General features: G+C 43.8%; 1 protein-coding gene across 1 annotated transcript in view; it reads right to left on the bottom strand.

Moving 5' to 3' along the window:
• Positions 1-20,610, bottom strand: part of Il16 (interleukin 16) — an 83,829-nt gene that overhangs the window by 58,330 nt on the left and 4,889 nt on the right. Inside the window, exon 2 of the mRNA XM_027407558.2 lies at positions 15,718-16,133. Within this exon, the coding sequence (XP_027263359.2) occupies positions 15,718-16,133 (416 nt within the window). The remainder of the gene's footprint in view (positions 1-15,717; positions 16,134-20,610) is intronic.

Here is a 20,610-nt window from a genome sequence, read left to right as displayed (position 1 = left end):
AGAAATAAATGCAAAGCAAAATAAAACTAGTGCACTTAATAGAAAAAAAGATTTATTTTTATATTATGTGTGGCTGTTTTTCCTGTATGTATGTGCACCTAGAATGTGCCACTTGCCCACAGAGGTCAGAAGAGATGCTGGATCCCCTGGAACTACAGTTTCAGATGGATGTGAGTTTCCACAGGGGTGCTGGGAATTGAACTTGGGTTCTGTGGTAGTTTGAATGTAATTGGCCCCAATAATCTCATAGGGAATGGCACTATTAGGAAGTGTGGCTTTTTTGGAGTGGGTGTGGCCTTGTTATAGGAAGTGTGTCACTGTGGGGGCAGGTTTTGAGATTTCCTATGCTCAGGATACTGCCAATGTGTCAGCCAACTCCCTGTTGCCTATACCATGTAGGACTTTCAGCTACTCCATGAGCACCATGATTTTCTACATGCTGCCATGCTCCCACCATGGTGATAAATGGCTGAACATCTGAAACTGTAAGTGACTCACCCCAATTAAATGTTTTTTTCTTTATAAGAGTTGCCATCATCATGATGTCTCTTCATAGCAACAGAAACCTAAGCCAGGTCCTCTGTAAGAGCAGAAAATGCTCTTAACCCATGAACCATCTCTCCATCCCCAGTTAAGCTGATTATTTATTTAAAAAATTAATAGTGATTGATCTGCTAAATAATAACATATTTAAATAACAAAATAAATATATTAATTCTGAATGTGCTCACCCCCATAGTACAGCCTCACAAATTGCTGACACAACTAAAAAGAATATAGAATGTGATACATTTAACCCTATGTATTAGTTATTTTTTTGGTGCTGTGATAAAACAACATGGCCAAGACAACTTAGAGAAGGAAAGGTTTGTTTGAGCTCCTGGTTCCAGAAAGATAAGGGTCCATCATGGCGAGGAAGCATGGCAGCAGGCAGCAGGCTGGAGCAAGATGCTGGGGGCTGACATCTTGAACCACAAGCTGGAAGCAGAGAGTGAACTGGGAATGGTTCCAGACTTTGAAACCTCCAGGTCCAACCCCAGTGACTCACTTCCTCCTACGCCTGCCCAAACAGCACCACCAACTGGGGACCAAGTATTCAAGTGCCAGAGTCTATGAGGACATTCTTATTCAAACCTTAAGAATCTGATAGATCAAAATAGGCAGAAATTATTAGGGTAACTGCAGAACAGTGTCTTTTTAAACACACACAAAAATGCTTCGGCAAATAACCATAAACAGGACCATCAAACCATTTTAGATAATAAAAAAGAACCGAGATGTCACACTGACAACACCACAAATAAATGGAGAGAAAGGAAATGATTATTGCTTGGGTAGTTAAGGCTGTGAAAGGTGGGGTAGCACTGGGGAGGCTTTTCTTGGTAATACATCACTTCTGTACTTGGCTGATGTAGTGACTATGGGTATATTAAAAACTACACAGAACTACACATGTACTGTAGTGATATCAACTTTGCCACTTTTAAAAAAAGTTCATTGTTATTATTTTAAATTGTGTATATGTGCATGAATATGTGCACATAAATGCAGGCACTCTTGGAGGCCAGAGACATTAGATCCCCCTAGAGCTGGATATACAGGAGGCTGTGAGTCCTCTGAAAGAGCAATACATACTCTTCATGGCCTAGCCATCTCTCCAGCCCCAAATTTGCAGTTTCCATGTTGTACTATGTGCTGTTGTAGAAAACTTGTGGGGAGTCAGGACCTCTTCGTGTTATCTTTGCAACTTCCTGTGAATATGTAGTCATTTCAAAAGCAGTTTAAATGCATTTTTGAAGGTAACTGAAAAATACTTGTGCATCTGGAAATTAAGAAGCATCCTTTAAGGAATTTGTGACTCTTAGAGGAAAGCACATTGGAAATCTGAGGCATTTAGTACAAAACAGACAAGAAAGCATACTTAGCAAAGCTTCTGGGATGTGACTAAAGATACAGCACTATATGTAGAAACAGTTACTATCTTCAGTGTTTGTATTAAAAAGAAAAGATGAAAATAATGAGATAATCATCAAGCACACTGAATAGGGCAGATCATAAGGAACTTCTAAAATAATGATGAGCGTACAATAAGGATGCTGAACAAATTAAAAGTTTGTTCAAAGTATGCAAAGTTTTTAAAATTCTGGTGCTGCTCCAGAAGAGGACCTGGGGCGGGGAGAGACAGAGAACATAAATGACATAAAGGAACATAGTTATAGATGCTGTCTCAAGAGTCAAAAGATGGCAAAGAGACATAAGATACACTTAAGCAATCAGGTGAAACTGGGAAATTATGAGAAAACATGCTTTACCAAAATCAACCCCAGAAAAATTAGGAAATCTTCATGGCCTTGTAAAAATGAAATAAGTTGAATAGTAAGTCTTCCCACAAGGAAAACACTAGTTCCAGATGGCATAAACTGTAAGTGTTACAGATCATTACAGAAATAAGTAATTTGAGACTGTGGTAACTAAGGACCACATCACATATTTTATGAGATTTGTTGTGGCTTGGATATGAAATATCCCTTTAAAAAGTAAAATAAAATAAACAACAAATACATGTTGAAATTTTGATCCACAATTGGTGGATCCAGTCACTGAAAGGTGATTGGATGCTGAGGCCTCTACATCATCAGTGGACAATCCATTGATGGGTTCATAGCATGTTACTTGGAGGAGTGAGACTAGCTGGAAGAAATAGGTTACTTAGATGTGTGACCCAGAAAGATGTACCTTGTCTCCTGCTTCTCCCCCTCTCATTCTGCTTCCTAGTTGCCATGAGGTAAACAGCTTTGACCCATCACATGCTCCCCCTTAGATGCTCAAGTTTATGGCAGGCACAATAACAAATGGCATCCACTGACATTGGATGGAAACCCCTGAAACCATGAGATAGAATAAGTATCTACTCTTTAAACTGCTTCTCCTGGGTATTTGTCATAGACAAAAACATACAAAGCTAGAAAACTTCAATACATGGAAAGGATGAAAAACAATGAGAGAAAAGAACAAAGAACGTCTGGTATCATCATGAGGTGCACATGATGGAACTAGAATAAGAAACACTATGTGGAAACAATCTCACACATGAACACATAAACAAAAATAGTAGTCAACTCTATCCAAGGATCCAAAGAATTATTTAATATTGGGAAATTATGAAATAATCTACAGACTAAAGAAGAATATCAAATAAAAACAACTATAACAGAAATTTTAAATAAGATTCAAGAGCTGTAACATTTAAAGCAGCATCCAGTATTTGATTGAAAATCACCCATTATACCCAAACCAAAACAGATTTCAAAATGAGCAGAAAAAAAAGATTCACAGATCTCAACATTGAGATAACAGAAATACTTGAGTTAACTGTCAAAGGTCTTTCAGCAGAAATCAAAAAAGTGTTCTGATAAAAAATTGAGTGTGCCTAAAAATGATGAGAAAATAAGTTTCAGAAAAACAATTTGAGAAAGGAATAATCATATAAAAATCTTAGAACACCTAACTGAACAAACCACAGAAGACTGGATCAAAAGATAGAGGAAAGAGTAAGTTAGAAGCTGGAACAAGAAAATGACTAAATGTAACGCCCACAACAACTTTTGAGAGTATAAAAGAGACCTACTTAAAAGCACTAGATAAATCAAAATATAATTCAAATAAATTTTCATGGAGCCTGGGAATACTAGCAAAAGATCTCATGTTGTTGTCTCCAGGGGAAGGCAGAGGGTAAGGTTGAGAAGCAGCCATGGAGATAATGGCTGACTACTCCCCAGATGGAAGAAAAGATAGAAAATGAAAATGACAGATCTGAAAGCTGAGAGAGTTGCAGACAGGATGAACCATGAAGCCCTGGCATGTCACATCTATGCATACATATCTGAATGGGTATAAATGAAGAACACCTAATACATCAGAAAGGAGACCAAGAGAGGGTAAAGAGAGGAGCTGGGAGGGGGGGCGGGGGACACATGTGACATGAAAACAGAAAGGAGGCTTGGGGATGTCACCGGAAGAATAGAGGGTCAGGGAGGTGGGGAAGTGAGGGGTCAAAAAAATCTACTAAAGTACTTTGTTTTAAAATGCTGTAATAATATATAAAACTTTGCTAATTTAAAAATTTTTTAATTAAAGACATCTTAGTTAAATTCATCAATAAATTTGGGGAAGAATAGATACCTAATACCTTTTCCATTTTCATGAGCATGGTATGCAAACATCTTCACTACTTAAGCAGGCCTCATTTAATGCCATTCTGTAAAGCTTTGTAATTTCTTTTCAATAAGAATGTCTATATCTCTCAGTAAATTATTTCCTAATATAATCATAAATAATATCTTTTTAATAATGTTGTTTCCAAAATGATGCTTTCTGGCATGTGGGATGCCATTTTGAACTCGTTCTTTTGACTCACATTTTGTTTCTGCAGATTTACACAAAGTTGTAAGAAAACAATGTAGAGAGATGTGTGCTTTTTCACACCATTCCCCCCAGCGTTAACATCTGCAAGATGACAGAACAGTGTCATGGTTAGATCATGAGCATGGTCACCATCACACAGACACATTCTGTTGCCCTTAACAGCCAACACCCCTTCCCCCTCATTCTTGCCTCTAGTGTTTCTCCTAGTAGGTTTTTTTCAAGACAGGGTTTCTCTGTAGTTTTTGGGGTCATCTCTCCTAGTCTTTCTGATGTTTACAGCTTTGCAGTCTATGTGTAAGCTCACTTCGGGTTCTCTGTTATGTGTTGTGTGGGACTTGGGCTAAGCTGCTCTGTGCTTTCCCACATGGTGTTGCTTTGGGTGTCTGTCCTAAGTCAACTGGGCATGTTTACAAAGATTCTTTCTGGGTTCTGTCTTCTCTGTGTCTGTCTTTCCTCCTACACCACAGTGTGGATTCAACCTACAGTGATGAATGAGTCTTGGGACTGTGTAAAGTGACTCCTACCTTTCAGCTATTTAAGCTAGCTCAGACCCTTAGCATTTCCATATAAACTTCATAATAATTTTTTTCTGTAGCTACAAAGACTTGCTTAGAACTGAAGAGGATACAGAATAAGCAATAAATTTACAGCTTCAAATGGAAGAGCAGGTTGGCACAATCATTTCAGAAACTAACTTGGCAGTATCTAGATGTAGAGACATTCCCATTCTAATGCCCACCACCTAGATTGCAGAGACGTCCTAGGAGTCAGGTTCAAGGATCTGAAGGAGTACCATCTCTGGTTTGAAAAAGGAGTGATGTTCCAAACACTGTCCACAGCAGAATGGATCGATTGGTTGTGTGATGTTCAGATATGCGAATGTTGAAAAGCAGTGAAAACCAACACATGCAACGGCATGCAGTTGCAGGGTTGACCTGATCCGAGTGTGGAGTGATAGAAGCAAGTCTACCAAGGGGACTCACTGCCAATTTATTTCATACCATGTTCAAAGCTAAGCCCTGAGACCTCCAGTTGCAGAACAAGATAGCATAGGCTCTTTTCTCTCCCTGCTACAGATTCCACAAATGACTCGACAGACATGATAAGGGGAATCTGAAAGTCGGAAGAAACTGCCTAGCGACCTCAGGACTTGAAGGATACATTGGTAAATTCTCCAAGTTGTAGCTCATTATATTCTGTACCCTATTTCAGTGGCTTGTGAGCCCTGCAAACCACAATTACCAACAGGAAAAACAAGAAAGCAGTCAAGAAAACAAGTTCTCTCTGGCTGATAAACACCAGGAGAAAGGGGAAACTGTGGGTACCTGGAATGGAACATGGACTCAGGTTTCACAGGCTGTCTAACATGCTGCTTTGAGGACAATAAAGACATCTCCTCCACCACCCTATCACTGCAGCACAGCAGGCAGGCAAGCTACCAAGCTACTGAGGACTCATTTTCCTACCCTCTAAAAGCACAGCAGAAAAGACATAGGTCTTACAGCTTCTCCTGTCCTCAGTCCTGTGCAGCAAATTGTCACCCACCAGACCCAGGGGAGGTCACTCTGTCCCAGCAGGCATTCCCATTCCTTCAGGGACTGAGTGAGCAGTCTGGTAGTGCAAGAAGGATGAGACAGAGGCGAACAGAAGCACAACAAAACTACAGTGTCATTGCAACAGAGGACCAGAAATAGGTGCTGCACCTAGCCAGAGTGCTACACAGAAGAGCAGCATCTCTAACAGAATGACCAAAGTGTCCAAGGTGCAACCAAAGGTCGGAATTTATAGCATCTAGAACCAAGAACACAGTATTTAGAGAAGATGGTGAGCAAATCCCTTGATGAGCCAGGTATTGGGGTTATCTAACAAGGACTTTAAAGCAACTGCCACCAAAATGCTTCTTCAATCTTTACAAATTCCCCAGAAATAAACAAAAGTTAGACATAGTCAAGGTGTTAAAGTGGTAAGTTGTAGGGCACAGACTTCTTTAAACTACAACAGAAGTTTAAAGAGATTTTTTCAAAGAGCAGCCACAAGAGATGCCAGAACTGGACGAATTAACTGCCCAAAGAGTTAACATTAAGGTACCTCACAATCAAACTTCTAAATATCAGAGGCAGAGGCAAAGGCAAACTTTTTAAAATACATAGAGGTAAATGATACAACATCTATACAGAAACACGTTCACATCTGAACACACAGAAGGCAGGACAGATACTCCAGACTCTAAGCACAGAAAATAAGTGTCAACCAGAAATCTGATATCTGTCAAAGCCACCCTCCCAGATAAACCCAGCACTTAGGAGGCTGAGGCAGGAGGATTACCCTGAGTTGGAGGTCTATATATCAAGAACACATGTCTCAATCAAACAAACAAACTCCCATCACCCTTTAGGCACAAATGAAAAATTTTTAAAAAATCTTAGATGGACAAAAATAAAAAGAATTTATTTCAAGTCAGTTTACAATTGAAGATTATCTAAAGAAAGCTTCCCAAATAGAAAGAAAATGGCAAAAGGGCTGGAACCTTCAGAAAAGAAGTGAGAACGGTGGCATGGGTGAAAACAGCAACAAGCAGAATAGATTCTCTCTCACCTGTGAGTTTAGTTATATTTATGCTTAAAGCAAACAGCATATCTTCTGATGTGGTGCTCAAGCCATAAAGGAAATTATTGGGAGGATGATATAAAAGTTAGTAGAATCAAGTGACCCGTGCCAGCTAGTTCTTGTCAATTCGACACAAGCTGGAGACATCCGAGAAGAAACCTCAGTTAAGGAATTGCCTTCATCATCAACTGTCTGTCAGCAAATCTGTGAGCCATTTTCCTAATTAATGATTGAGGTAGAAGGCTCATCCCACTGTGGGCTGTGTTATCCTTGGGTGGATGGTCCTAGGACGTATGAAAACGGTAACTGAGCAAGCCAGGAGGAGTAAGTTAGTAACCAGCATTCCTCTATGGTCTCTGCCTCAGTTCCTGCCTTGAGTTCCTGCCCTGACTTCCCTTCCTGACTGAAAGCAGTAAGGTGAAATAAGCCCTTTCTGCAATAAGTTGATTGTGGATACGTTGTTTATCTCAGCAATAGAGACCTAACTAAGGGTATAAGTATCAGCAAGGTTGTAATCAAAGTGATAAAAGTCAGTTTTAAGAGGTAGTTTGACAAGCCATGTATGGTACGAAGCAACTACTATTAAATAAAATCAAAGCATAAATTAGCCAAAGGGGACTCTAAAACAGTGTGCAATAATACACAGAAAAAGCAAGAGAAAACAAGTGGAGAAACAGAAAAAAAACCTACTGAGATTCTTACATATAAATTATCACTTTAAATGTCAATGGTATAAATACAGAGATTATCAGAGTGGATACAAATTTTTAAAATTAAACTGGGACTGACAGGTAGGTCAATTATTCCCACTACTCTAGAGGCTGAGGCAGGAGGATTGCAAGTTCAAATCCCGGGTGAGATACAAAGTGAGTTCAAGACTAGCTTGTGAAACTTAGGGAAACCCTGTCCCAAAATAAAAACTGGAAAGGGGGCTGAGGGGGTAGCTTTGAAATAGAGTGCTTTTGCAGAATATGCTAATCCTGGGTTTAGTCTTCAATACTGAAAAATAAAGGACATAACTATTTATAAGGAACTCACATGAAACATGACATAGGTCAGAAGTAAAAGGACAAAAATATCAAACAAACATTAATCAACAATAAGAAGAGCTGCTAAATTCAAGTAAATAAATAGATAGGGCAAGGGATATAGATAAGCAGGGAAATAATACACTCTAAACTAAGGGTAGTGTCACCCATGAGAGGAGCAGGAGTGGATAGCATTGGGTGGGGACACTCACAGGACCTTGGTTAGTGGCCAGGTTTATTTCTTAAACCTGATGCTTTGTATAAAGGTAATAGAATACTTTTTTAGAGTATGAATACATTTTATATATTGATTTGGCTATGCTCAGGGTTTAATAGAAAGCTTTAAAAACTAAAAAAAAAGCTTTAAAAAATGATGCATTCAGGTAAGTGATAGAACACCATGAGGCCTTAAATATTCTTCAAACTTTCTCCTCAGCTCATAAAGCACAAATCAATGAATTCCTCATGCCTACAGCCAGCACCCAGAACATATTCTTTCATGGATGCATGTAAGTATTTTGTATTAGTTGCAACTACAACTGAGATAGTAGAAACTAGAGTGTATGGTAAGGGGAGGGATAGGAAGGCTTCATGGTGATGTTCCACGAAAGCACTATTGCTCCTGCAATCCTTGTACTGGTCCCCAGTTAGCTAAGGGTTCTGGAACTCAATGGATGAACTCACTTGCTGATTTGTAGTTCAATGGGCTTACAAGGCCGGACATGGTTGCCAAAGCAAGACTCCAGCTCCCAGACTCTGGCTCTCACTCTTGCTCTTGCTCCTTTTTTCATCTGCTAATTGGTGAGCACACTCTTCTACTACAGGCTTCCACCACCAGGATGCTCTAACACTACCATGAGCCCAAGAGCAACTGAAACAACTGTGAGCTGGGACCTCTGGATCCATGGACCCAAATCAACCTTTTGCCCTTTGAGTTGATTCTCTTTGGGTATTTTGATATAGTCCTGGAAAATTGGTTAACACACTGGGTCTTCCAGGTGACAGGCTTGGGTTCATGACTATTCCACACAGAGGCAGTACAACAGAGGTGGCAGTTTAGTCAAACTCTTGAAGGAGAGGAGGAGTGGACTGTGTACAGGAGTGGGAAGAAGCCTAGATGGGCTGTAACCTACATGGAAAGAACAATGATGAACACCAGAAATGTAGCTGGAAAGGTGGCTGCTTCACTGATTCATCCCAGGTTCCTTTATTCTCCTTCTACCCAGGCAAAACTCTTTATTAGCCAAATGGTGTCTTGCCAAAACCAATGACATTCAAAATGCCAACTAATGAAGCCAGCTTCTAAGGGAATATTTCCAAATGTCTTCTAGCATTGGAAACAACTAGAAATCACATAGAATTTGGGTGAGCATCAGCAAGTGGGCATGAATCATACCTGTGGGCTGTCCCTCCCCACTTCCTGCACACGGACCACCCTTGTCTCCCTCTGTGTCCTCCCATATACTCTGGGGACCCCTCAGCTCCGTGGGAGTCCTAGAAACACAAGCTTCCCTCACAGTGGCTGCTCTCAGTATCCACAAGTGGCTCTTCTGTGGCAGGAAGTGACAAGCAGCCAGGGTATAGGGTTTCATGCTTGCCAAGAAAGCCTAGGCCTCAAGCCACAGACTGGGCTTCTCAGAGGCAGAGCACTGAAGGGACTGGTCTGCCTGGGGAGGCCTTCACCCCCCTGCACCCACAGCACATGCCAGAGTTGCAGACGTTGAGCTGACTGCACCACCACTGAGTCATGGTATATGAGTGGTGACTTTGCCTAACCAGTATTTTAAATTTGTAAAGAAAAGCAGGATGTGCCACACTGTATCAAAGTGTTTCACTTCCTTCCAGGGGGGCAGCTCTAGGGGCAGGAAACTGCCCCCCCCACACACACACACATACACTCACACGTGTCTGGCCTCCTAGCTGCTATCCTCCTCCCGATCTGAGTGCCACTGATTATAGATCCCAGCCAGAGGATGCTGACAAGAATGTCTAGTGTAACCCCACATGCTGGCTCTAGAAAGGGGCTATGCTCTGTCTTAAGGGTGGCCAATTCATAAATAGTTCTCTCCATAAACATTTATAGGGCAATTACTCTTTACCAGTTCCCAGTCTCAACAGGGTCTGTGTCCTGCAGTACCTTAAAAATTAAGAGGACCAACTCCCAAGAGTACCAAATGAGCAAGCAGGTTTTCCAGACAATATGGTGACCTGCTACGATCTAGCTGGAGAGGAAGAGAGGAATACATGTGGATGAAGGCCTAGAATGTCATCAGGAGCACTTGTGTGTCCATCCCCTCTCTCCCTGAGGTGTGTGCCATCCACAGTGGATCACAGCGTAAGTATGCCCACCTCTAGGCACGAGAGGTACCAGGGCTTGGTGGAGGAGGCGCTGACTAGGAACTGCAGATGATCACTTGCTTACCCCTTATGATGATGGACAGTGGGGGAGGTCAGAAAGAGGGTGATAGCCATGAGTCAAGATGGGCCTTCCAGCAACTAGGGCAGAACTCTGAGGAGTCTAAGCCCTCAGCTGAAACTGGCCTGCAGGTTCTTATGGAGGCCTATTTGTCAAAGTGGAATGACAGAATACGTTTCAAATCTTTTCACCTTAACATTTTAGACATTTAGCTTGTGGATATCATTTGTGCTCTCAGCTTAGGTCCTGCCCCTGTTAAAGATAAGCCTGTTTCAGGCAGAAAAGACCTCCTTGGTGAGACACAGAAAGACAGGAAGACGAGAAGAATGGTGGAAGGATAAACATGAGTATCCATGCAGATGAACACTGACTCACGGAATAATTATAACAATATGATTGGAAATGCACTGTCAAAGGAACTGGGTGCTCCACATTCTTAGTATTGTTTGGATGTTGTCATGAAGTACTAGTTTAAATAAGATTATAATGCTTAGAGTGTGTTTTTATTTATTTTATTGATAAAAATAATTAATAAACACCCCTGAAATGACACAAAATATAGGCAAATGCAAATAATTGTGTACTACTTATGTAACCTATACCTTAAAATGTATGGGCACAAGTCTAAGATAAAGGGAGGGATACGGATAAGCCATGCCAACAACACACAATTCTCCTGCCTCCACCTCCTTAGTTCTGACATTAGGTGAATTTGACCATCTCCAACAACCTTCTTTTCTTTGTAATTTATCTGGTCTGTGGTATTCTGTTATACCACAGAAAGCTGAGCAGTTATTATCCAGGAAGTGTCTGTCTAGGCTATAACAGCCCTTCATGGAACCGTTCACTAAGAACACAGTATGAGCCGAGTAGTGGTGGTGCACACCTTTTTCCCAGCACTCAGGAGGCAGAGGCAGGTGGATTTCTATGAGTTCGAGACCAGCCTGGTCTACAAGAGTGAGTTCCAGGACAGTCTCCAAAGCCATAGAGAAACCCTGTCTTGAAAAACAAAAAACAAAAAACAAAAAAAAGAAAGGAAAAAAGAAAAGAAAAGAACACAGTATAAACAGTTTAGAAGAAGGGACAGGGTTTATTATGCTTACAATTGTCATCTCTACATACGTCTCCTGAAGGTATAGTGTTTTGCCTGCATGTATGTCTGTGTACCACATTCATGCCTGTTGCCCATGAAAGCTAAAGGGGGTGTTAAATTCCCTCAAACTGAAGTTGCAAATGGTTGTGAGCCACCGTGTATGTGCTGGGAATTGAACCTGGGTCCTCTGGAAGAAGAATAAGTGCTCTTGATCATTGAGCCTTCTCTCCAGCCCCCAGGTTTCTTTAGTCCAGATAATAGCTGAGAACATGTAAAAATGCAGCTTTTTGTAGAGACTGGAACCAAGATTGAAGGGGGGAATGAAGAGAGAGAGACAGAGACAGGGGGCGGGGGCACGTTGCCGGCCTCTGGTTTAGCTTTCTTTCTTGGCCGTGATATTCTGCTCAAATGACATTTAAAAAAAATACTCTTTGAGGCTAGAAATATAGCTCAGTTGGTAAGAATGCTTGTCTAGCATGGAGGAGTCTCAGGGTTCCATCCTCCCCACTGCTTAATTTGGGTTGGTAGGGTATGCCCCAGAGGTAAAAGGCAGGAAGACAAAAAAATTCAAGGACATCTTTGTCCACATAACTCAAAAAAAGAGGAAGGAAGGAAGGAAGGAAGGAAGGAAGGAAGGAAGGAAGGAAGGAAGGAAGGAAGGAAGGCATTGAAAAAAAGTAAACAGTTTTTACATGAAAAAAGACAGCCAGTCTGAAGTGTCAAGGAAACCCACTCACTTCCTTCTGTAAATGATCTTGGTCTGATGAACCAAGGTTCTTTTGGAAAGCTGGCCCTGGAGCAGGTGGCCACTGGGGCCTCAGTGCCCCACACAGGCTCATCCACAATCTCATTGTGCTCCAGCCATCCCCACTGGCTTTGCACATCTGTGGGCAGGAATCAGCCCAGTTCTGGGTGTGCCACACACAACCTTCTAATGACACTTTCTTTTTAAAAACGTTTTTCAAATTGGCTGTTTATGCAACTTCCTCTCTGTGAGTTTCACATTAAGCATTTCTAGAGCAGGGGCTGACGTCACAGATGTTTTGAAATCAGTGTAACCATGGCACTGCTGGAAGCTGAGAAGCCCATCTGGGCCAACTGAGTCATGCCTGAGTACAGGAAGCTTCTGTTGAGGGGAAGAAGGTAGCCCAGGGCAGGGACCAGAATGTCCCTGCTGGAAGGAAGAAGTTGGTGGCCTGGGTTGCTCTGAGGGCCTCCACAAAGGGCATTGGGACCAGCTATGGCCTTTGACCTCCATGAGCAGACAGCTTTGATAAAAAGGAGGGACTCAAACATCAAAACCTTCACTAGCTTGCAGCACATTCATGGGTCTTTAAGACTCACCTGTCTCCAACCCCCAGCCAGACAGCATCTCTCTCCACTCCTGACTCAGACCTGACTGAGCTATCAGGTCACCCTAGCTTGTACCCTGCCACACTCTTCCCAGACTCTGCTTAGCCCATGATCCCTGTCTCATCCACACGCCTCATGGTCCTCAACTTCTACCCTACTCACCCAGCTTCCACAGTCATCCCCTCTAGAATACCGCTCTCCAAATTCAAGTCTCTGCCATATCCACACTCTGCCCTGACCACAGTGGGGACTACAACGGTCTGGTCTGCCCCATTACCCTGTAGCACCTACAAAACCACAACTCTTGCATGTTGCCTGGCACATTGGAATAAACGCTAGTGAATTCATGAATTAATTACTGAGAAATGAAGTTTTCATCCTTGAAAACAGAAGTGATGGTATCTATCAAGCAATTGCTATATCCACAAAATCAGCACAGATAAACTTTCTCATGCAAACACCTAGTTTTGTCATCTCAAAAACCCATTTAAGGCATGTTCTATCAACTAGCATTCTCAATTTCTTAGATGAGAGTATGGAGGTGCAAAGGGAAAATGTGAATCATCCAGCATCAGACACATAGTATATGGGCAAATTTGATTCCAACCTGGACAATCAGAGTAGTGAGCCCCACCCCCACCTCATGCTATTAAGGATGAGCTATGATTGCCTCACTCCTAGGATCTTGGGAGATGAAGGTCAAGGAGATAAGAGTGGTGAATACAGCACATGAGGATAAGCAAGAAAATGTTTTTATTTTTGTTTGTTTGTATTTTTACTAGTATCTTTGGTCTCTTTTTTATTTCCCTCCCTTCCACAGATACCTCACCTGGACAGGTACATCAATGGAGCCTTGGACATGCCCATGTGTGCTAGTGGACAAGGCCCAAGCTCTCAAACATCCTCTCCTCCATCTCTTTGCTTAAACGGTTTTCTCTACCTAGAATCCTTCCCAGCATCTTCTGCCTAAAAAAAATGGTGCCTCATTCAGGGGACCAATCTGCTTTTCCTAATCTTACTCCAGCCCCACATCTCACTCTCGTGAGGTTTTGCTCTCTTACACATCCCTTCTCTGAGCTGTGGCTCTGGCCAAATGTACAGCTGGAAATGACTCCTCTCATGGTCTTCACACTCCTCATCCCCCATCAATAAGCCCTTCTACCTTTGCCTGGCCCATTGGAGTCCCTGCTCTCACTATTTCCTGGGACCTACATGACTACTTCATCATTACTGGCCTGGGTTATCACTGTAGCCTTCCAAGAAGGCCCCATCAGTGTTTGCTAGGCCCCTCTGTATTCCTATTAAAACAACCTGATCATGTCCCTTCCCTGCCTCCCATCCTTACAATAAAGCTCCATCACTTTGCTACAGCCCTGCTTATGACCCTGGCTGCTACCTTGGCTTCCCATCCTGTTGTTCTCCCCTTTACTGCCCGCCTGTCATGTTCTAGACTTCCTGATGCTCACAACATACTTCCCTTCTTTCTTACTCCCATCCCCCACATTTAGACAAAATGTTGTGTATCCCAGGCTCAGTTGGTGAAGTGCTTGTACAGGAAAATCTAGATTTGATCCCCAGCACTGAAGAAACAAGATGTGATAGCACCCCTTGCAATCTCATCACTAAAGAAGTGGTGACCGGAGAATGAGAAGTTCATGTTCTTCCTCAGTTATATAGGAAATTCAAGGCCAGCCTGGTATATATGAAACCCTGTCACTATACAAACAAACCCTCAGGGGAGTAAATTTCTCCTCATTCATGGCAAGCTGAGAACCTGGGCAGCTTGCCTGAAGCCCATCAAGATGCTGGCTTTGTCTTCTACTCTATGAGTTCAAGGTTCTTCAGTGGGAGTTACTCCAAAAGTGATGGTACAGCCTGCTCTGGGCAGGACCTTAAGGATGCTGCTTGTGTCTAGCTGTTACTAGGGAAACCGTCTCTATCTGCTTCATAGAGTGGCCTGATGCTGCATATTAGATAAGCACTCAAAAATGAGTTCCCTCCTGATAGTCAATGTATACAAAAGTACAGACCTCACCAAGGCAGCAGAATGCCTTCTCTATCTGCTGCTTGATTGCGTGACCACCTCAGGATCTTGGCAATAGACTGTGGGAGAAACCCCTTGGGTCCTACCCATCTTGTGTGGGAAGCACTGACTCCAGGTCCAGGATTTTTTGGGCCCTAAGATGTCGCTCCTTCCATAGATGGCACAAAAACCAAATCACGCCCCTCCTTAGGGAATAATTGCAACACATCTTTATCCTGAATGCCCTATACCCCCTTGATTTCTATCACAGAAGGACAGCCATCTAACAGGGAGATAACATTCTCAAGCCCCAAACACTTAACATTCAAATTGACTGAAGAGACCTAGAAAACACTCAGAGTTGCCTTCTGGAAGCTAGCTTTCCATCCGTGCTTTTTAGCCTGCTTTCCCAAGGCCTCTCCTGTGTCCAGGTTCCTACCTCTCTGGGTATGAAGGGTAGGTGTGCCCAGGGATACTTGTATGATGATGAGAGCTATTGCCGCTGGCATTTTTTCACCAGGGATCTAGGCTCAGTCTATCTCCAAATGACACCACCCTCTCACCAAATATCTCCGAGGAGAATGTTGGCTGTAGCTGATTCACCAGCAAGCCCATTGCTGTGAGCTCTAGGCAGTCCTACCTCAACTTTTCCCTTGCTGCTGTTCAAAATGAGAACCTTGCTTTTCTGATTTTGCTTAAATGGATCCAAAGACTAGCTCATGGTATCAGACATCAACTATAGGCCCTGTCAGAGATGTAGTCTTAGCCATACCTTCATGAAGAATATCTTCCTGCAGTGTTTGCCTCGATCACTCCCAGCTGCTTGGAATTGAACAGCCTCCTCTGAGGCCAGTGCAAGATCTGGAATGCTGCTGAGCCCAGCCTCCGATGTGTCTGCCAACTGCATGGAGGAATGGAGGAAACCCTCCTTGCCCTGGCACAGTGATGCTTCAAAAGGGTCTGTGTACTTCTCATCAGGGCTAGAGCTGTCATCGCTGGTCTTGGCATTACAGAGGATCAGAGAACGGGAAATTGAGCGAAATTTTGTGGATTTCCGGCTCTTTCCTGCGTGGCTGTGGGGTTCCATCCTTAGAGAGGAAGTGAGGCCACGCTTCTTTCTCTCCTGTTCTCCAAGCCTTGGCCGGTGAGTGGCAGCTGAACTGGGCTTAGCAGCCACTGCATGAGACCCTAGAGGAAAAAAGAAATGGGAAGAAGTGGTGTGACACGCTACCAGTTCAAGGCCTGGAACTGAGCTCTGGGTGCCAATGAAGCAGAGCAGATGAGTCCCTGGACCCAGCCAGTCTACAGGCCAAACAGACTTGGATAGCTCAAGGAGTTAACAGCCTCTCCATGCCCCAGGCTCACAGAGAACAAGCCGAAACTCTTTATCCAAGCCTTCATCCTACAGACAGGGAAACTGAGGAACAGAAAAGAGAAACTTAAATCCAAGATGCTAGCAAAGGAGCTAAGAATCAGTCATGGAGAAGGGTTTAGAATTAAATTGCTCCTGGGGACCATGGCTTTGTATGGCTTTTAAACTTGGAAGCTAAACTTTAAATGAAACTCTAGTCTGCAGAACAAAGCAAGGAGGAAGTCAAGGAGGATGGAATCCACTGCTCTGGTCCTCTTGTACTCCTTAGTTTCTCTTACAGTGTCTCCAAAGGAATCCAAGAGCCCAGGACTCAGCCCAGAGACTAACCCCAGGTGAAGATCTGATTGGAGTCCTTGAAAAGCCAACTTGTTGTGGCAGAAGGTTCAGCACACAGCTGCCTCTTGACAAACACTTGTGCCCTTCCTCCGGCCCAAGAACACACCCTCACCAATGTGACACATACAGCTGAGTGCATACTTGGTCAGCCATCCACACTGGTTCATTCTCCTAGCCTCATAACCCTAGGCTGACTCCCCAGACAGGCCCACAGCCCAACACAGTTTTGCCAAGAGGCACCTCCCATGGATTCGGTGTCTATGAGATAGGTGGCAAAGTAGCCCAATGTTGTAGCCAGACAAGTTCTGACTTGGGTCCATGCCACAAAATAAAGCCTGTTTCCAGAACAACAAGCTGTGGGGTGCTCTTGGCAATGCATCCTGATGTTTGTGCACATGCAGGATGGAATCAGGAGATGCACAGAGCATCAAACATTTCATCACATAGACATTGGCACATGACCCCAAAAGATTATGCCTTCTAAGTATACTGTCTGAAACACCTGCTTAACACACACACACACACACACACACACACACACACACACACACACACACTAAATGTTAAAAAAAAAACAAGCAAACCAAAAGCATTATTGCATCTTGGGCTGACAAAGATGAGGTGTCTCAGCAAATGAAGATGCTTGCCACTAAGCCCAGGACTTCAGTCTGATCCCTGGGACCCATGCAGTAGAAGGCTGACTCTTCCAAGTTTTCCTCTGACTTTTAAACTCCACACGCATGCTATGGTGTAAATGTTTGTGACCATATATATGCACACACTAAATAAAAAAATAAATATTACAAAAAGAACATAACTCAGCCTCAGTCATTTCATGAGGCACCCCTTGCCTATATCCCAAAGCCCTGTGTTCTCTGTCTATCTAGCTCATGTGATAGGATTCCAGCCACAATAGAGTGAGCCTGTAGTGACAACTGTGCTTGGTGGCAGGCTTCTGACCCCTGCAGGCCACACTCATTCTTGAGCAGATTGGTACAAGGAGACCTTCATGGCCACCAGCTGTGCTCCAGTACTGGCCAACAAATGTGCTGTTTCCATATTTCCTCCATCATGCACTCAGTGATGACCACTTCATAATGTCAGTGCAGTGTGCCAGGCAGCATTCTGATTGCTTTACCATGCAGTCCTCAGAAAAGGGAGTGTGGGCACTGATACTGTCCTTGTGTCACAGAAAGATGATCAAAGCACAGGGCAGTGAACGTCATAAAACTATGCAGTGTGGCTATTGCTGTATGAACACACTAAACCCTCGTCTGCCCCTAAAATATGTGTTAGGCCAGGTACAGTGGTGCCTGTAATCCCAGCACCCAGGAGGTAGAGGCAGGAGAATCAGGAGTTCAAGGCCAGCCTCAGTTATGTAGTGAGTTCAAGACCACCCTGGGAAAGGTAAGACTCTATCTTGAAAAACACACAAATCTGGCTGCTGTCACCACATCCTGGTACTCTTGAATAAATTCTCTGTGCTCTACTATGTCTCTCCTTAGCTCACCACTGCTTTCAGATCCAGCACTGGGGTTTGCTTCCTTCTCCTAAAGCCATGGAAACTCTGTATCAGTTCCCCATTTAATGTGTCCAGAGCCTCAATGGTAAAGTTCAGAGGCTACAAACCGCTTGCTGAAATTTGCTGTCTCTAGAGGATTGCTCGGGGTCTGTTCCAGGTCTTTGAGTTTGCAGTGCCATTTTCTTCCTGTTACTTGTTTCTCTTTCAGATATCCCCTTTCAAATCCAAACCGTTGCTGCTGCCCTTGGGCTGATGTTTCCAGCACGTCTCAACTCTCTATTCTTCCGAGTTCCCAGAACTGGTAGCTCAATGCCAGAATCACTGTAGATAACAACTTAAGTTGAACCTCCTTCCTTTCAGACCAACCTCAGTGGAGTGTGCATGGTATGTGTGTGTGGTGTATGGATTATGTGATGTGTGGGATGTTTTCTGTATATGGGGTGTGTGTGTGTGTGTGTGTGTGTGTGTGTGTGTGTGTGTGTGTGTGTGTGTGTGTCACAACCAGCACTAGAACACTAGCCATTTGAAACTTTGAAAACCAATGAGTTGTGTGTGAAAATCCTTCTAGAGCTTTCTGGCACTAGGCAGGGAAGATCTAAGAATGAGTTGCTGAGCACCACTCTGTGAAAAGCAACATTGGCAGAGAAGGTTCAGAAACCATGCAGATGAGGAGGGAAGTAGAGAAAAGAACAGGGAACAGAAGGACGGAGAGAATGTGTACAAAACCAAGCCTAGATGCTATCATACAGCAGCTGGATCCAGCCATGCCTGAAGGTATGGTGCTTATTCTGTTTTGTGAATCAACATATTCAGGTTTGGGCTTAAGAAGTGTATCTTCGTGGAATAATAGTCTTTTAGTCTGCTGCTAGAGGTCTAAGTTCTGGGAAATAATGGCTTCCTAAGGCCTTAGAGTTTCCTAAGCCTCATCAATTCTAGTCAAAGCTTGTCTTCACTCTGTCCTTTCCCACTCATAGCAGCTGGTTCTGGCAGACTTGATCCAACAATTTCCATAGACTCTGGAATTATGTACCCTATTCCCTTTCTCTTCTATGTCCTTTCCTAACCTACATGTTGCCCAGCCATGACCAATCATTTGCTAGGCATCCTCCAGAGAGCAAAGAAACTATGGGGTCCTTTGAGGCTGAGATGCAAAGCTGTAGGCTTCCTTGGCTGGGGACTCTGGCTGCATGCAGGACTTCAGCCAGATGAGGGTCAGATTCCTTGGTGGAAACGTCCCATGAGGATTTTCAGAATGTGTCCACTGAGTACTATCAGCTGTAAAAAGTAAGCTCTTATACAGGGAGTGGCTGTTTCTAAGGCTGGGCTCTCCTGAGAGAGGTCAGGGACCATGGGATGGGAGGGAGGAAGCAGAGGGGCAAGGCCTTCGTCCTCCATCTGAGAGCAAAGACTGCCCCACAGAAGCCCTGTCACCCCAGAAGATGTGAAAGGGAAAGGAGTGCAAGAGCAGAAATGGAGAGCTGGGCCTCTGTGGAAGGGACTTCCCTCCAGGCCTGGCACTAAGAGAGACAGAGGCCAGAGGCGGGAGAGAGAATAATTGAAAACACAGCATGGCAGTCACATGGCTCAGCTTAGCCTTGGTAACTGTGCTCAGGACATTGGAACCAGCTATTGCTCTTTCATGGAACCAAATGTCAGCAGTGCTGGGGGGTCAGCTGTGCCACCCTCCTCCTCAGCACTCTCTGAAAGTTTAAACCAATAGCTGTTCTCTTACATGCCCCCCAGGTCCCAGGATTCTTTGTCAGTGTCTTACCAGGTTTCCTCTGTCCCTCAAGGTTTCTGCACAAGGCTGCCCTAAGGTTTCCTACAAACAGAAGGGCTTCATCATGGCACTCCTCAAGGGACCTCCTGCCTTCCCACCGCAGAGGAGGTCAGCAGACCAGCAAACTGCTCTCCCATGTCCTGGCCAGTGTACCTCCAAACACCAGAAGAGGATTGGCTCTCTATGCCAGGCCTCCCACAGAACGAAGGTGCTACATGGGGTCACCTCATCCTGTCATGCAGGAGATTACCTGGAAAAGAGGGATGGGGACTACTGTCTTCACAGTTGCTCAGGACAACTGACTACAGTTAAGACGTTCTCTATGTGGAATGCAGTGCCAACGGATAGGACAGGACTACAAGCCAGTGGACACTTGCTTCCTTTAGAGACCTTGAAGAAAATTCTAGACCATGCTCAGGCTGTGGAGCAAGGTCTGGAAGTCTTCCTTCCTTCTTTTCTGCAGTCCCTCACCTCCTCTCTCTTCTTTCCTCCCTTTCTTCCCCATTGTCCATTTGCCTGCTCTCCGCCTCCTCCCTTCCTCCATTCCTTCCCTCTCCCTCCTTCTCCTCCTAATTCGCATGCAGCCAGTGTGCTGGACAAAGCCAGAACTAGAGGAACAGCCTTACATTTCGATCCGGAACATCATTTGCTGACT

Source organism: Cricetulus griseus, chromosome 3, assembly GCF_003668045.3.
Source record: "Cricetulus griseus strain 17A/GY chromosome 3, alternate assembly CriGri-PICRH-1.0, whole genome shotgun sequence".
NCBI lineage: Eukaryota > Metazoa > Chordata > Mammalia > Rodentia > Cricetidae > Cricetulus > Cricetulus griseus.
The sequence above is the reverse complement of the archived record's forward strand: the minus strand, read 5'-3'. Positions and strand labels throughout refer to the sequence as shown.